Genomic DNA, 17,984 nt, shown 5'->3' on the forward strand with positions numbered 1-17,984 from the left:
CTTATTGCACTGCTTAAGACTCTCACTTAAAAAGTTCAAGGGACGTTTGAGGAGGGATACTGTTGCCTTGTTCCTCCTCTTAGAGAGGAAGCATTCAGTCCCTCACAATTAAGAATAATGCTAAGAGTAGATTATTTTGTAGATACCCACAGTCAGATTGAAGAAATTTTCCTTTGTTCTTGGTTTATTCAGAGTTTTAACCTGAATGATTTTTTGTACCTATTGAGATAATTTTATTATTTTCTCCTTTGTCCTACTTTTATGGTAAGTTACATTGATTGACTTTTTATTAAACTAGGCTGTAGTACTTAGTCATGATATACTGTCTTTTAAAAATATTTCCAGATTTGATTTGCTAGTATCTTATTAGAGATTTTTGATCATGAGTTCTATGGGTCTATAATTTTATTTTCTTATCATATCTTTGTCAGATTTTGGTTTCGGGTTTATGCTGATCTCATAAAATAATTTGGGAAGTATTTTCCCATACTCTATAGTCTGCAAAGTTGATATTATTTCTTCCTTAGTTATTTGCTAAAATTCACCATGAAGCCATCTGTGACTAGACCTTTCTTTGCGGGAAGGTTTTTGATCAAGAATGCAATTTCCTTAATAGATATAATGGGCATTCAGATCCCCTATTTCTTCTTATGTTCATATTAGTAATTTGTGTTTATCAAAGAATTTGTCCTTTTCATCTAACTTGTTAAAATTACTGGCACAATATTATTCATAGTGTCACGTAATTATCCTTTTACTGCCCATAGTAGTGTCTCTTCTTTTATCACTGATACTGCTAATTAGTTCTCTCTCTCTTTGAGCACTCTTGCTAAATTGTTTGCCAAAGAACCAACTTTTGCTTTTGTTGATTTTTTCCCTAGATATCCAATTTCTGTTTTATTGATTTCCACACATTCTTTTAGTATTTCCATTCTTCTAATTTGCTACTCTTTTTTAGATTTTTCTTTATGATGGAATGTTAATTCTTTGATTTTTACCTATCCTTTTCTAATATAGGCATTTAAAATAGTAAATAACTTTTTCTGTTATTCCTCTTTCCCTTCCTTTGCTTCTGGAACAATTCAGTCCAAAGCAAGTTTGATGTCCATATAAGGAACAGGGGAAAACTATGATGACCCCAGTGGGATTTCAGAGCCCAACTGGTGTGAGAGAGATGTCCTAGTGCACACAGTTTGGAGCCCAGTATAGGGTGTTGGAGCCCAATAAGAGTGAGGAGAGTTTCTGTGTATCTGGAGAGACACAGCTCAGTGTGGAACATTGGAGCTCTGGCAGAGGAAGGTGAGTGTGTGTGGCAGCAGTGGAGGAAGATTTGTAACATACAGGAGGATTAATCAAAAAAGTAAAACTATAAGTATAATGGGAGCCAAGTGTCTCACTGTTAGAGAGGGACTTATAAATATGGAAAGGGAAAAAGCAAATTGAAAACTCATAGGAATGTGAACGCATGATTTTCAATATAGATAGATATATGGGTAGTTTGACTAAGAGATACATAAATAAACATAGATATAATGTGTGTGTGTGTGTGCGTACGTGTGTGTACGTGTGTGTACATTCCCTCGCTCTGTACTAAGAGGGAAGCACTGATATGCTGTATCAATGAGCATAATTATCACTTAGATTTTGGTTTTGAAATAGAATTCTCCACTAAAAGGAACCAGATACTTGAAGTAACGGTTATTTCCAGAGGTTGGGCAGGGAAAGCTCAAGATAAGCCTGGAACATTTTGTTCCAGGAAACAAGTAAAGTTTACTGACTTCTGGAAAGTAAGGAAGTACTCTTGGAATGATGGGGACATGTCAAAAGGACAGAGAAGCCAGCTTGAAGGGGTTCCTACTGGCCAAATCTGGGACCACTTAAGCTCCCAAATTAATAATGATAAGAATAGAATAAAATAAAAATCTGTGAATCCATGTAAATATTTAAAAAATGATTAAATGGAGCATTTAATGAGTCACATAAAGTGTAAATTTTAAAAGTAGGCAAAATGTGTTGAAGGACTATGGTGAAAGTGTAAATGAAACACTGCAGAAGTTTAGTTTGCATCTGGAGCTAGGTAGCACTGTAAGACAATGTGGGGAAGAGCCAGAGAGCACAGTAGGAACCCATAGCAATTATTCCAGAAGGAGATGACCTCAACCTAACATAACTGTATTTTCTTAGTGACCATTCCCTATGCTCTTGTTTCTCAGGTATCTTGGCTATCTGCTGGTGCCTGCTCCTTAACTTAGTTTCTTCAGTGTGTGTTTTGGGACCTTCTCCTGTTTATGGCACAGCATCTAACAGTGATTTCTTCTAGTAATTTATCTTAACCCCTATCCCCATTGTCAACTTTTCTGTTTTGGAACACAAGAGAGATAGGTAGGTAGGCAGGTGGGTTGGTAGAGAGATAATCAAAATAAATAGTTATGTGGGTGGGCATAATGATGAAAGACATTTAATGATATTACATTATATTTTTTATGAAAAGTACTAAATATAATACTGGTTAAGCACAATGAAAGTTAAATCTAAAATATTTAAAGTTTAAGTGAAGTTTAAGATTTACATATTTCTTTACTGCAATCTTTATTAGTATCTTTCTTTAAAAAATAAAATCTTAGGGGCGCCTGGGTGGCTCAGTTGTTAAGTGTCGCCTCTGGCTCAGGGCGTGATCCTGGAGTTCTGGGATCGAGCCCCACGTCGGGCTCTTCTGCTGGGAGCCTGCTTCTTTCTCTCCCACTCCCCCTGCTTGTGTTCCCTCTCTCACTGGCTGTCTCTCTCTCTCTGTCAAATGAATAAATAAAATCTTTAAAAAAAAAATCTTAAAAAATAATCAAGTTTTTCTGTAGACATCTATGTGCTTTCTCAGGCTTTAATATGTTTAAGCTTCCGTCTTAAACAGATTATCTGTGCTGAAGTTCTCTGTGCTTCTCCAAGTCCATACCCTACTTTTTTTTACCCTGCCCTGTGACCTATGAGGCTGCCCTTGGTTGTCATTGTCTAGATTCCCATGCCCTGTGTCTCCCAAATAGGTTTGCACAATGGGAGGCATTTGTCCTGCTGGCAACCTTTCTGTTGGGCCGTGTGGGTGGCAATGGCTCCTAACTATGGCTATATACCCTTACAGCCACAGCTCCTTCAAGTGGGCCTCCTCAACAATATACGTTACACCAGGTACTGCTAATTGTTTCTTTCTCTTGCCCTTTGGTAGAATCTGGGCACTTTATTGTCCCTCATTGTTTTACCTAAACATGGCCCACAGCTTTGTAAACTGGTTTTCATTAAACTCTCCTCAGCAACAGTGTGCCATCTGTTTTCTGCTCCTCTTTAACTAACACAGTATCTAATGACTCCCTCCTATGAAGATTTTATACTTCCTCTCAACATTGACTCAGGCTAACAGGTCATTTTTTTATTGCCCTGCTAGATACCTTCGTAATTCTAAATAATAGATTGCAATTTCTATTTCTTTATACATTTTAGCTATCCATTGACTTCCCAATAAGAAAGACGAATAATTTAGCACCCCTACAGTTACTAAGGGAGGGAATCTGTCAGCCAGAAGGGAGCCGCGCTTTCTTACAATTATTAATAGAAAAATATCATGTTAAAACTGCTCTTGACCTTGGGCCTTTGATCACTATATCTTCCATTACAACTGAAATTTTACCTTCTGATTATTTGTAAAAGTCTATGGCATGTAAAAAATAGTATTCTGGATATAATTTCCAATACATATTGAAAGGTTTTTTTTCCATCAATAAAAATATATTAAACAATAAAATAATCAGGAAATGCAAGTATCTTATGAAGTAGAGTTTATCATTTAGATAACTATGACCCACCTTTCTGCAGGTAATCTTATTGTGAGATAAAGAACTTTCTTAGAAATAGACTCGGTTCATATTGAAATATGTCAAGGGGCCATATGTAGAAATACGGTGCCAAAGGATCCAACAAAGCATAGTCTACAAGTGCTAGGCCTGGGCTAAATAATGGATTGAATGAAATTCCGACTCCTTTGAATTCAGTGCATGTGCTCAGTGAGCTGGGCACTGTCGGTTGGAGGAAAATCAATCTCAGACCTACTTCCTCCATAGGTTTCTCTGTTTCAGTTGATGGTGTTTCAACACCATCCTTCTAGACCTTGAAGGTATTCCTGATACCTCTCTTTCTCTTACCATTATGTCCTATTCTGTAAGAAATCCTGTTGCTTTTTCTTCAAATTTACACCAAATGACAGGTGAGGTAGACATTATTGTTTCATTTTTATTTTGAGAGTGGGAGATGCAAGGGCCAAATTCATGCAGAAGAAATATATTCAGAAAAATTAGAATACAGAAACTAGAAAATAATTGGTCACACAGATTCCTCCCTGCTCTGCAAATTCTCTTCTGTAGTATCATGACAAAAACATTTGTTATAATAATTTTTGACTATGCTTCATGCTGATGGAAGAATGTTCTTATTATTAAAAAAAAAAATGCCCTATTCCTAACCATGGGGATACAACTCTTATTTTCTCAGGAGCCAAGTTCATGGTGTTTGAACCTGTTCCTGAGTTTCACTGTTGGCATTTTCACTTATACTTTTACTGTACATTTACCAGGTACTGATGCTGAGAATGTTGTGTTTTGTCTCTATATCATGGATTATAAATGGGTGCGGTCTAATTAAAGAAAACTCTTTACAAAAACATTTTAGCATCAGCATCTTATTATTAATTCGAATAGGACTGGGTTGAGAACATATTTCAGGTGTGTCTATGATAAAGCCAGTTCTCACTGTCCTTCCTTTGTCCTGTGTACTTAGCTAAGCATTTTTGTGTCTTTGTGATTGGGATTGTTTAGGTAAAATTCCTTTGTTATTCCTGAATCACTCCTGTGTTTGTTTATTTTTATCTTTTCAACCTATTTAAGTAAAGGAAGTGATGAGAAAAATGAGTCTTTTTCCTGTATTTTAGGAATAGGTTGAAACTCTGGCGAAGCAACCAGGTTTTTCCCCCCACTCTTGAGTGGAGATCTGGACAAATAAAAATGAACAAATGACAAGGAATTGTAAAAATCCAAAAAAAAAAAAAAAAAAAAAAAAAGAATGGCTTTAAAAATATTTAAAAATAACATGTCAATAACTAGATAGTTTTAGAATGCATTGGAAATAAGAAAAAATAGCCGATGGAAACAAGGAATCCACTGAAAAGAAGTTTGGTGTAGTCAGTTCTGTCTCTTGTAATTTATTTTTATTTATTTATTTTTTACGGATTTTTTTTTATTTGACAGAGAGAGACACAGCAAGAGAAGGAACACAAGCAGGGGGAGTGGGAGAGGGAGAAGCAGGCTTCCTGCCAAGCAGGGAGCCCAATGCAGGGCTCGATCCCAGGACCTTGGGATAATGACCTGAGCAGAAGGCAGACACTTAACGACTGAGCCACCCAGGCGCCCCTGTCTCTTGTAATTTACGCTTCGTTGGTATGGAGTGAGTCTGAAGAGTTATATAAAGCAATTTACAGTACATCTGACAGTTGATATCAGGTGTAATATGAAGGCAGATGAAGAGTCTAGATTACTTCTAAGTTTGAAGTTTATGTCTCCCAGCTCTTAAGTTACAAATGAGATAGAGAGGGTAATGTGATTTATTCAAGTGACCTTTGATTTTGAGATTCTAAGCCTTGCTCTATAAGCCTCCATCCGCCACCTTAGGAAAGTCGTTTCCCCTCCGTAAGTCTCAGTTTTCTTGGGGAGGGGGGGGAGTACTAGACATTTTATCTATCTTTCCTATTCTACTACTTTTCACTGGCAAGTATTCTGATTAGTTGAATTATTCTAACAAAAGTGTCAAAAAATTCTATTTGTAAATGTTTCAGTGCTCTGAACTTAAGGCATACTTTTTGGAAATAAATCATAGGGATTCAAGAGTACTTTGGGTTAGCCTTGCCTCTTAAATGATATTCTAGCCTTCAGAATATCGTATTATCAAATGTTATTTAAACATATAACTAGCATTCTCACTGCACATTCATGTAATGTGCAACTATAAATATGAAATTTACAGTATAGCATCGTACTATAAGCCAAAGCTATGAATTATTAAGCATCTAGTAAGGGCCGAATATTTAGATACTTTACATACAGTTTGATTAAATCTATAAAATGTAAGACTATCCTGACTTACAGATAACCCTTTGAGATATTTAACAGTTATCAAAGGTCACACATGGTAATGTGTGGTAAATGACGTAATTTACTAATTTCACAGTCTAAGAAAAATCCCTTTCCAATATGAGTTAAAACATGAATTTGACTAACATGAAAGTGTGTATTCTTTTCTGTAAATTGATAAGAATATGGATATTTCCCAATAACTTATACTGTCACATTGAACAAGGCACTTCTTTCCTCTGGATCTTAGTTATCCCCACTATAAATGGAAGGATTAAACCAGTTGATCTCTCTTTGTCTCTATAGTCTTAAAATAACAAACTACTAGTGCATTGCTCTGAGCTTATATCCCTCTTTTCTCTCTTCGTGCATGTACAAGTCACAGTAAGGTCATATTTTTGAAGCTGTATGATGTGACTTTTAGTCTTAATATTTTTTCCTCCTCCTCCTCCTCCATTCAGCTAGGGAGGCATTCTTTGTATGATGTCAAAGAAGAGATGACATAGCAAAAATTTAAAGAAAAATAGAACTAGCCCTTAGTTTTTGAGTTTCGAAAGCCTCAATTTCAGGGGTCTGGGTAGGATTCACATGCTTCAAATCAGATTTGAGACGATATAGTACGGGAAGCGGACAAGAAATACTTCTATTCTGGAGACCTGAACAGGAGCCTTGGGTTGTGGGGGGAAGAGACGGTGCTAATGGTGAATGGGAGCTCGGGAGGATGTGGGAGGAGAGCAGTTCACTCTGAGCCGTGCTGAGTGGCCACATCGGCAGCTGAAGGCCTCCAACTCTCACCGGTGCTCACACTCAACATAGAATTGGCTCGGGCTGAGGAGCTACGTGGGAGTAGAATCAGAGTCACAGCCCCTCACTCCATTTTCACTCGGGTGAGGAATGTACATTGCCTGAGCTGAGGGAATTTTTTTCCTTGTCTTCCTTGTTGGCATCTAGCTGACAAGACTGTAACCAGCAAGTTGCCTCCTTGGCTTTCCAACAGAAGTATTATTCATCACTCCTAACACTTTGCTAATCCCTATCTGACTTGTCCCAGATGGGGGGGCGCTCATTTTTATGTGTCAAAGAGTTATAAACACTCTAGATAGCAAGTCATGTCAGGAAAACTAGGAGGACAGAACAGTATGGAAAACAAAGTTCCTCCCCTTCCCAACCAAATACCCATATTTGTATATGGATAGTACTGAATGCAACCAGCTCTTGGTCTCTTGCACAAACCAGTTCAGTGATAAAACATGCCTCATAAAAAATAAGTCCTGTGTATTAAACTAGAATACATTAAACATCTCAAATAGGAGAAATTCCCCGTAAGGAATGAAATATAATGTTTTAAGTATACTTCTCCATGCTGGTGAGAAAAGTCACAAGGTATTGTTGACTATTGTTGGTAGATTGAATTTATTGTTTATACCTTTTTCTTTCTTTCTTTCTTTCTTTCTTTCTTTCTTTCTTTCTTTCTTTCTTTCTTTCTTTCTTTCTTTCTTTCTTTCTTTCTTTTGAGAGAGAGCGTGCAAGCAGGAAGGGCAGAGGGAGAGAGAGAATCATAAGCAGGCTCCACACCGAGCACAGAGAGCCCTGACACGGGGCTGATCTCAAAACCCTGAGATTATGACCTGAGTAGAAATTGAGAGTTGACACTTAACTGACTGAGTCACCCAGGTGCCCCTATTGTTTATACCTTTAATCACACTATATGGGATCTTGAAACCCTGAAATTTCCATTTCCACCCTTACCCAGGACAACATGTGGCAAAAATTAAGGTTCATTAACTCTTGTCCTCAATAGAATATGAGATCAAATGGAAATATGAGTCTGAGTCTCATTATTTAATCATGGACTTCAAGAGGCACACCCCAGGTAGCTAGGTCTCACTGGTTTTGCCCAAGCACATTTATCTAACAGCCTTTGATTGTGTGTGTGTGTGTTTACAGAAAATATCCCATGGCCCATTATTCCCATTTGCTAATAGCTTGATATCCCAGGTAAGCATAAATATTTGCAATTCCAAACATCAATCACAATTAGCACCAATAAGTATTCAGAGAACTTACTCTAGATATAAATACTCTTTATTTAGAATGTAAGACCTGCCATTGATGAGTATGTATGGCACCTTGGAACGAGCAAGATGAAATCTTTGCAAAAGAGGAAACTCTGAGTCAAGAGAAAATCTCTTTAACAACAGTCTGGGATCAGGATGTTGGCTTTTAAAGAAATTTGGATGTCAGCTCCTGGTACAATCTTGTCCATTCAATGCCTTTCTGTCCCAGGTGAGGGTTCACAGTGGCTAGCTGAGGGCTGTAACTTTGATAGGAGCCCAAGTTAATTATTTTCCAACCATGAAATAGTACCATTACATTCTCATTTTAACAACCTGTAAAAAAGTATTCCCTGCCTTTATCCAAATTCCTATGTACTATTCCGTCATTTATTAGACATTTATTGAATATCTGTGAGAGTTGTCCTCCTGTGCAAGAATTGGGAGTTGGGACTGTAATATTTCAAGGTGAATAAGACATAGTCTCAGCGCTCAAATTACTCTGCTCCTTTGGGGGCCAGACTTAGTCCAGACAGGGAATCTGAATCATTTGCTGTGGATTACCCAGCTCCAGGACTGATTTTGTGAACTTGATAATTTTCCTTTTAATATTGGCTAATTTTATTTTTAAAAAGTTTATGATGACCCAGTATGTGCTGGAGATAGAGCCAAAATTAAACACAGACTGGGCCTTTAATGAATTAACAGTTCGGCGGCTAAAGAAATCACTAATAATGTGCCATTGATTGGACATAATGCCCAAAGAGAAATACTAAATATGTTTTGAATAATAGTAGCATTATTGAAATATCTGTAAATTTCTAAGACTATTTTGACCAGACAAAAATAAATCTACCTATTTTTGGATATGTGACCTGTGGTCTGTTTTGGAAAAAAAAAAAGACAAAAACAGTATAACATGGCACAGAAGACCATGGGATCTTGAGGCCTGCCTTCTGGTCCTACCCTTTCCGTGTGATCATGGGAACTCTTCTCCCACTGTCGGCCTTAGCTTTACTTGCCGTAAAATTAAGGAGTTTGACAGGTTGGTCTGTGACATCTGGATCAATCCAATGACAGCTCTATGGAAGTCACAAACTTCACTTCTTCAGTTGCCCATCTGCAAGGTCAATTGTAAAAAACAAAACAAAACAAAACAAACAAAAAACAAAACAAAACAAAAAAACCCACTAGCCTTGTCAGTCAAAAAGGACAGGGCCAGCTGTATTAAGAGCTTGGTAAAATGAACTGAGAAATGGAACTTAGAAATCAGAGGGACTTCCCAGTGAGCTGGTGAAAATCCCTTCTTCTCCAGAGGCCAGTTCCTAGCTTCCATTTCAGATATAAGAAGTTTCCTGAAATGAACCTGTCTGTGATGGCAAATACTTTCTTTAGGAACCAGGACATTCTAATCCCTTGACCTGAAACTGTACTGAATGGAGGGATTAGGGTATTTGGTGTGAAAGGTGAGATGTCCTGAGGTTCAAGCTGTAAAGTGATAGCATTGGTTTGGCCCCTTACTTATGAGACCTCTGGCAACTTCTGTGCCAGTGCAGGGGAGATTTTCTGCTTATTTGGTCTGTGATAAGAACTGGTCAATCACAACGGTACATGCCACAAACAGAATAAGGAGAAAACAAAGTAGCTATTTGTTTGCTGAGTATTTTCCCCTGAACCACAATGGGCTATTGCTGAAGGGATGGTGCAGGTGCATATGGTGCCACTCCTGCCAGCTTACCTGGAGGTAATCATAATCCTAAAAGATGAAGTGCCTTCTCTCTGGCCAACTATTGATTTTGAGTTAATTTTGCTAATTTCTCTTACAAATGTACATTATTGGGTTAAAAATTTTATTTCTGATATTTTTATTTCCAATATAAAAAGATATTCCATGGCTGTTTCAACCAGAACCAGTTTTGTGGACAGTTATACATAGAATGAATAGAAGAGAGTTATTTTCATGTATACTTGCACTGGAGATTATCCAATCATATATTTATATGAGACTTTGATTGATGGTAAGTCTGGTGCATTATATTAACGGAGAAGACTTTTGACTGTTTCATTCTCAGACACACCAAGAAAATGCCTCCTGAGCATTAGTTCCCTCAGTATAAGTGGAATGCATGATGAACTTTGCTCTTCCTACAACAACGAGAGGCTACTCCTTGTATTATCAAACGACTTGTATATTATCTTTTTTATTATTTTTTTTCTAGCCAAATATTTTTTTCCTGTGCCACAGGAGACTTTGCACTATGCCAAGGTTTTAGTCGCTAGAGGGAGATGTAATCACAAACTCCCTTTATCAAGTTGAAGTCCAGGGGACAGATGGAAAGGCGAACTAGCCAGGAAATGACATAGTCCTGTGTCCTGCCAGAAATCTCGGTGGTAAGAGAGCTCCAATGGGTATCTTATGTTAAGCTCACTCTCTGGTATTCTAATGGCTACTTACCAGAAAACAGCTCATCCATCCAAACCTGCAAGGACATCTCTACTGAAAAATTGGCAGTCTTAAGGGACCACGATTTCCATCTGTGTTTAAGTAAACACCTGTTAATGTTAGATGTCATATGTTGTTGAAAGACCATGCTACTTCATAGAATCATGAAATATAAATATTTTAAAGAATACTTATGGGTCCCATAAATGTTTTTCTTCTTAAAGAATGGCAGAGTCAGAATGTCAGAAGAGGTAATGAACTTATAGGTCATCTAGTCCTCTCCTGTCAGTTTGTACACAAGGAGACTGAGTCTTACAAGAGATTTGTCCAATGGCATTACTTTTGGTAGCTACTTACTGAACTAGAACCTACAGCTCCTCGCTCCTAATTTCGTATTCATGTCACAACCTTCTGTTCCACATTTCTTGAGCATCTACTGTTTTCTGCGGCAATTAGTGATGCGAATATTGAGATCTGTTCCTACCTAAAGAAGCCAATGGTTTAGTGGAAGAGGCAGAAATATGAATGGCAATTATAGGAAGAGTATGTAAGTTTCTACAGTGAAGGGCAGGAAGAAGCTATATAAAAACAAGAGAGCTAGTTGGTATACTTGGTTTGGGTTGCATGTATCCCCAATACCATAAAGGAAAATGTTCATGCAAGTTCCCTCTCCAAATCTTGTATCTCTGGATTCTCCAGCCTCAATCTATGAATTACTAGAAAAAAAAATACATATACATACAAATGTATATATATATAGAGAGAGAGTTAGATGCTATTTAATAAAAAAGTGTAAAACAGTATAAAAATATAAATATATCACCTCACTTATATAGCACAAGGGTACATATATGCATAAAATAAAACTGTAAATAAATAGAATAAATGTTAATAGCACTTGGTTTCTGAGGTCTAAAATAATGAGTAACCTTTACATTTCTGTCCCATTTTTAAAATAATGGCACTAAGTTTTAATTATCAATGTAATAAATATATTTTTATTATACAAATTCAGATATGAAACTCAAAACTATAAAACTTTAGAAGAAAACGTAAAATATGTTAGTGATATTGGAATTAGGAAGAATGTCATAAACAAGTCTCCAAGGGCAAAAACCATAAAAGAAAAATATTAATTTTGACTCCATTAAAATTTAAAACTTTTTATGACAGGACAGTATGAATTTAAGAGCAAGTTAAAGACTGGAAGAAGATTCTTGCAACTCAAATAAATGATAATGAATGATGGAAATTGTGCCCAGAGTTCATAAAGAACTCCTAAAACCAATGAGAAAATGTCAAGTTACCCATTGAAATAGGAACAGTTATTAAATAAAGGAATTTCAAAGAAAGGGAAATCCGAGAGGCCTGTAAATATAAGAAACCTCTCTAGCAATCAGAGAAATGTTCATCACAATGAACTACCATTCACACTCATCAGACTAGCAAATTAAAAACTTGAAAAATACCAAGACTGATGAGGCTGTGTTGGAAAGAAGCCCCTATACTGTTAGTGATAGGGAAAATTGGGAAAATCACAAAGGAGCACAATTGGACAATTCAAGTAATATTGAAAATGAGATATCCTATACCTGGGAAATCCATTTCTAAGTATATTCCTTAGGAAAACTCTCACATATCTACATGAAGATATCTGTTCAAGAATGACCATTATGATAGAAAATGTAAAACTAAAGTTGGGATAATTTAAATGTTCATCAATGGGAGAATAAATATATAAACAACAAAATTTGAGGCAGTAATTAAAATAAACGAACTTAATCTTCATGTATTAATATGGATAAATTTCAGCAACATAATGTTTAGGTTAAAAAAAGATCTAATCGAGTACACGCAACATAGAACCATTTAAAACTAAAAGAAATAATACAAGGTACTATTTGTAATTGCTTACATGTATAGTAAGCCCATAAAACAGATGGGAAGGATACCTATTAATGCCAGGACAGATAAGATTTTTGGGGAGAAAAAAGGGGAATTGAATTTCAGGGAGATGTAGGGCAAATTTGTAGCATGAACTTTCTATTTCTTAGTATTTTTTATGTTTCTAAAAACATGTCGTATTTCTTAAAAAATGATTATACTTTTTCTCCCAAAAATATTTTTGTTTCTTCTAAATTCTGAGGTCAATATGGTAAAACGTTTACAAGCAATGTATAAATCCACTTGATATTGATATGCATATCTGTTAATTATTTTCTGTATTTTGTGTATTTTAAATATTTCATGACACAAATTAAAACATTAGAAAATGAAGATATATTGTATAATGACTTAAACTAACAAATTGTAGAAAAAGTACATTCATGACTCTATTGGGATATTGAGTACTGAGTGGATATTTGATGACATTAACTATTTTTTAAATGTAGATAACTATCTGTATATACTAAAATATTCACAGACACTATGATGTCAGAGATTTTCTTCAAGATTGTCTGTAGAAGGTGGAAATGTGTAGGGGTGTAGATACAATAAGATTGGCTTTAAGTTTTTGATAATTTTTGAAGCTGGGAGGTGCATACATAGGGGTTTATTAAGCTTGTCTCTCTACTTTCCCAAAACAAAAAGTGGAAAAAATATATTGATTTAAAAAAACAAAGTTGAAGAAGGAAAAAAAAAAGCAAACAGTAGAATACAGTTTAAGTTCCCTTTCACCATTCCAATTAAATGCTGTTGTCAGCATTCCCTGAAGTCCTGTATGCATTTGTACTATAGAAATGGAAATGCTTCGCATACATGTTGTCACATTGAACATACTCTGCAGCTTTCCTCCCCTCACCAACATTTGTGATAAATCCACCCATGTCAGAACAATTCTCCCCACATCATTATTGAACGGCTGCATTAAACTCAATACAAGGATTTATATTCTCTTATTGATTGATGGATGTTTTCAATCCAATTTAAAACTTAATGAAAAAAAAAAGAAACAAAAATGAAACTTTTTGAACATACTGCAGCTAGCATCCTTGTGTAAATGTTATGGATATATTTCTAATGATTTTTAATTTTTAAAAACTTTCTGCAATTAATATTATTGATATTTTTTTTAAAGACTATACTCATACCAAGAAAAGTAAAACACCAGAAAGTCTTCCAATGAAAATCATAAGTCCTCTGGCTTATCCTTTCACGCTGTCCAGGACATTTACCCATTTATAGCTTTAGTCCATCTGCTGGTTACCTCAAAAACCCAAAATGATGTGTTTATATCTCTACTCTTTTTATTTCTGAATGTTAGATGACACCTTACTGACTCTTTTGGTAAGATGAGAATTTAACATCAATACACTATTTCCCATTTCTTCCTAATATTGAAAGTTTTATTATTATTTTCAGTTCTTCTATTGATAATATCTGTCACTTTAAATGTTAGTTATACTACTTAAGATCATACAATGATCTTGTGCCTCTGTTTCTTGTTTTACTAACTTGAGACAACACTGCGTGGCCCCTCGCTATGTAAAGTGAGGGTATTAGTACCCCCATCCTGATTTTCACGCCACTTTTCCCTTCCAACTCCAATTTCTGTCAGCCATACCTCTTCACATGCATGTTCAAAGCTCACATTTGTGTTATCTTCTGAAACTAATGATACTGAGTTTTGTACTTGGTAGATAAGCTTTGACGCTACAAGTTGAATAGCAATAAGCAGATAGCATTAATATGATTCTATAAATCTTGTTCATTTCAGGACTAAATATACTAATGTTTTAGGATTAATTTCCTTTTCTAGAAATCTAATAAAATGATCTCTTTCTGTTTCTCAGTGGATAATTTTCCTAGAATCTGTGTGAACTGGATTCGCTTTTCTTATATTCCACCAATCATTCAATATTATGCTCCATTTTAGTTTACTTATATGTATACCATGATTCTGTATAATTTCTTTTTTTATTAACATCCTTTTAATCTTAAAAATCAAGTAGCATGGCTTTATCATATCCCCACAGTTTGGGGCTCTTGATCACAGAGTCAGTTATAAGAAAATCCCTTTTTCTTCTTTTTTTCCCCTCGAAATTCTCTTTCCCAGGCTTTCTGACACCTTGCTACAGGCAGGACTGCTCATTCTCTATGTCTTTCTAGGAGAAAGGGCATCATCTTGGGGTTTCCCTGAGCTCCTGGATTGGAACCTCTCTTTCTTGGATTCCATATTTTCTTCTTCATTATTTTGTGCTTTCCTAGAGTATGTTGTCAATTGACTTGCTCAGCTAAGGTGTATGGGAGACAAATTCTGGTGTTGTTGCATATCTGAAAATGTCTTTATTTTGTAGCAGCACTGGACTAAGGGAACATAGTATTCAGAGTTTAAAAATGTCTTCTGTACAGTAGGTCTTTAAAGACGTTGAATGAAAAAAATGAGTTCATTTATTCAATAAGAATGTGATGCATGCCTACTATGCGCCAAACGTAGCTTTTACATTTGAATAAAATACGTGAGAGTCAGAGAGGGGAGGTGATCTATCCAAGGTAAATGGGTGACAAATGGGTAGAAATTTCCAGAGGTGTAAACTTATGTTTTGAAACTGGTTCTTGTCACTTACTGTCTACACCTCAGACCTGTCTTCTATTGACTGAGATTTATAATATTCACTTCACAGATGTTTAAATAAAACAATATGTCCGGGGCGCCTGGGTGGCACAGCGGTTAAGCGTCTGCCTTCGGCTCAGGGCGTGATCCCGGCGTTATGGGATCGAGCCCCACATCAGGCTCCTCCGCTATGAGCCTGCTTCTTCCGATCCCGGCGTTATGGGATCGAGCCCCACATCAGGCTCCTCCGCTATGAGCCTGCTTCTTCCTCTCCCACTCCTCCTGCTTGTGTTCCCTCTCTCGCTGGCTGTCTCTATCTCTGTCGAATAAATAAATAAAATCTTAAATAAATAAATAAATAAATAAATAAATAAATAAATAAATAAAACAATATGTCCAAATGCATTCTGGACATAAGAAAATGAGAATCGAAGTAGACATTTTAATATACGTAGATTCCAAATAAAGTAAATCCAATGTCTCCCATTTATTCTCTTTAAACAATTTTTTTTTCAAAAAAACGTTGGTAAACACCTTTAGAACATATTTTAAAATATTTTTAAGAAACTGGAAGTCAATTTTCAAGTTTTTTAACACTGTCTAGAATAGTGAGTCCAAAAGATTCCAATTTTATATTTTAAGAAAAGTGTTGACAAATAATGACTTCATTTCACGGTAAAAGCAGGTTCTGTTATTTTAGTTGTTATCAGGTCTGTCACGCATCTGCTTCCTAGCTGCTCCCCTTCATGTCTTCGAACATACTTTACCTTGCTCTGGGACCCCAAAGTGCACTGGCCTCTCACAGAGGGTTGTGAAGCAGAGTGTTCAGTAGCCTCTTCTGGCTCAGAATGTGCAACGTTGAGAATTTCTCATCCACTTCATTTAAAGAACTCTATTCCTAGGTGGGTCATTCCCAACTCAGTACCTTCCTTTACTTAAGTCATTTCGCCCTTTGTAAGGCATGTCTCTTTCTTGCACATTGATTAGGGGCCTAGAACATGATACGGTAACACCGTATCGAAATTATTTGTATGGTCAAGGACCCAAATAAACATTTATGTAATGCTTCATAGTGCAGTTTAACAAACAGTATCTCTCATAGTGAGCGCTCAGAAAAATCCTGAGTTTATGATTCTGAGAGGTGGAAGTTACAAACATTTCATAGTAGAAGCTGATGCCAACATCTTGTAAGTTTTAAGTCATAAAACCAGGACTTTAACTCAAGTTCTGAGGGCAGTCCCAATATCTGTACACGCTGCAAGTAATTCCCAAGATAGTTGCTGTGGGTGAAGCCGAGATAATGAGACACAGATCCTATACTCAAGATGTTTGCAGTCTCTAGGTGATAAGATCTTTGTTTTTTTTTAAGATTTGTTTATTTATTTATTTATTTATTTATTTATTTATTTATTTATTTATTTCAGAGAGAGAGCGAGAGCACGAGTGGCAGGGAGGGGCAGAGGGAGAAGCAGACTCCCTGCTGAGAAGAGAGCCTGACACTGAGCTCCATCCCAGGACCCGAGGATCATGACCTGAGCCCAAGGCAGACGCTTAACTGACCGAGCCACCCAGGTGCCCTGGTGCTAAGATCTTTACCTAAACTATGCTCGCATAAGGTAGAAATTAAAAGCTCTAGGAAGGCAAGTATAATAAAAATATAAAAAAGGAATCAAAAGCAGGGGGAATGTCAGTGGGGTCAGGAGAGACTACCACATAGCAGAAAATGTTTGATTTGGGCTTTAAAGGCAGGATTGATTTCTTTTCTTCCCTGTGTGAGGGTGTATTTTGTCCCATTTTTTCACATTTTATTTTTAATTGAAATGTTATACATACAAAGACTGTATACATTATATAGCTTAAAGAATAATAATACAATTATTACTCATATATCTACTACATTCTTTACACCTTTGAAATTCTCCCGGTGCTCTTCATCTGTTAAATAATCTTGTTCCCCTACTTTCAGAGGCAACCACTCTCCTGAATGTTGTTCTTTGTTCTCTTGCTTCTTGTATTTTCCACATACATATGTGTCCCGATTCAGATTGTTTAGATTTGACTCTTTTGATCCTTTTCTAATGAAACCATATTATAGGGGCACCTAGGGGCTCAGCAGTTAAGCGTCTGCTTTGGGCTCAGGTTGTGATCCCAGGGTCCTGAGATCGAGCCCCGCATCGGGCTCCCTGCTCGGCAGGAAGCCTGCTTCTCCCTCTCATACTCCCCTTGCTTGTGTTCCCTCTCTCGCTGTCTCTCTCTGTCAAGCAAATAAATAAAATCTTTAAAAAAAAAAAAAGGAATGAAACCGTATTATATATGGTCTTCTGTGACTTATTTTCTATTTGACATTATGTGTTTAAAATTCACTAATAGTGATCTATGCCACTATAGTTCATGCACATGTATGTTTGGGCTGTTTCTGGTTTGTTCATGTCTATTCCCTACCAAGTTGCTATGAACATGTTTACATGGGACTGCTAGTTACACACATGTGATACTTGCATATATTCAAGAACTTTGTCTAGGTGTAGAAATGCTGGATCCTAAAATAAGAAATCACATCTTTCATTGTAACAACGGATCAAATTGCTTTTCCAAAATGGATGTGCCACTTTAGTCTCCTACCAGCAGTGTGTGACAATTTCCATTATTTCACATCCTTGAAAGCAGAAGTCGTTTTATTCATTTATGTGTCCTGATCCCACAGCACAATACTTGCCACACGGAGGGCACTTGTTGGTCAGATGGACGAATAAGGAGATTGGTACTTAAGC

The 17,984-nt window shown here is 36.4% G+C and overlaps 1 protein-coding gene across 1 annotated transcript in view; it reads left to right on the plus strand.

Annotated features, from left to right (window-relative positions):
* TPRG1 (tumor protein p63 regulated 1) overlaps positions 1-17,041 on the plus strand; it is a 198,704-nt gene extending 181,663 nt beyond the window's left edge. The window contains exon 6 of the mRNA XM_087861512.1: positions 16,638-17,041. Coding sequence (XP_087717638.1) covers positions 16,638-16,697 — 60 coding nt within the window. The 3' untranslated portion in view covers positions 16,698-17,041. The remainder of the gene's footprint in view (positions 1-16,637) is intronic.
* Positions 17,042-17,984: the final 943 nt, after the last annotated feature.

Source organism: Ursus americanus, chromosome 4, assembly GCF_024610735.1.
Source record: "Ursus americanus isolate L20-20 chromosome 4, mUrsAme1.1.p, whole genome shotgun sequence".
NCBI lineage: Eukaryota > Metazoa > Chordata > Mammalia > Carnivora > Ursidae > Ursus > Ursus americanus.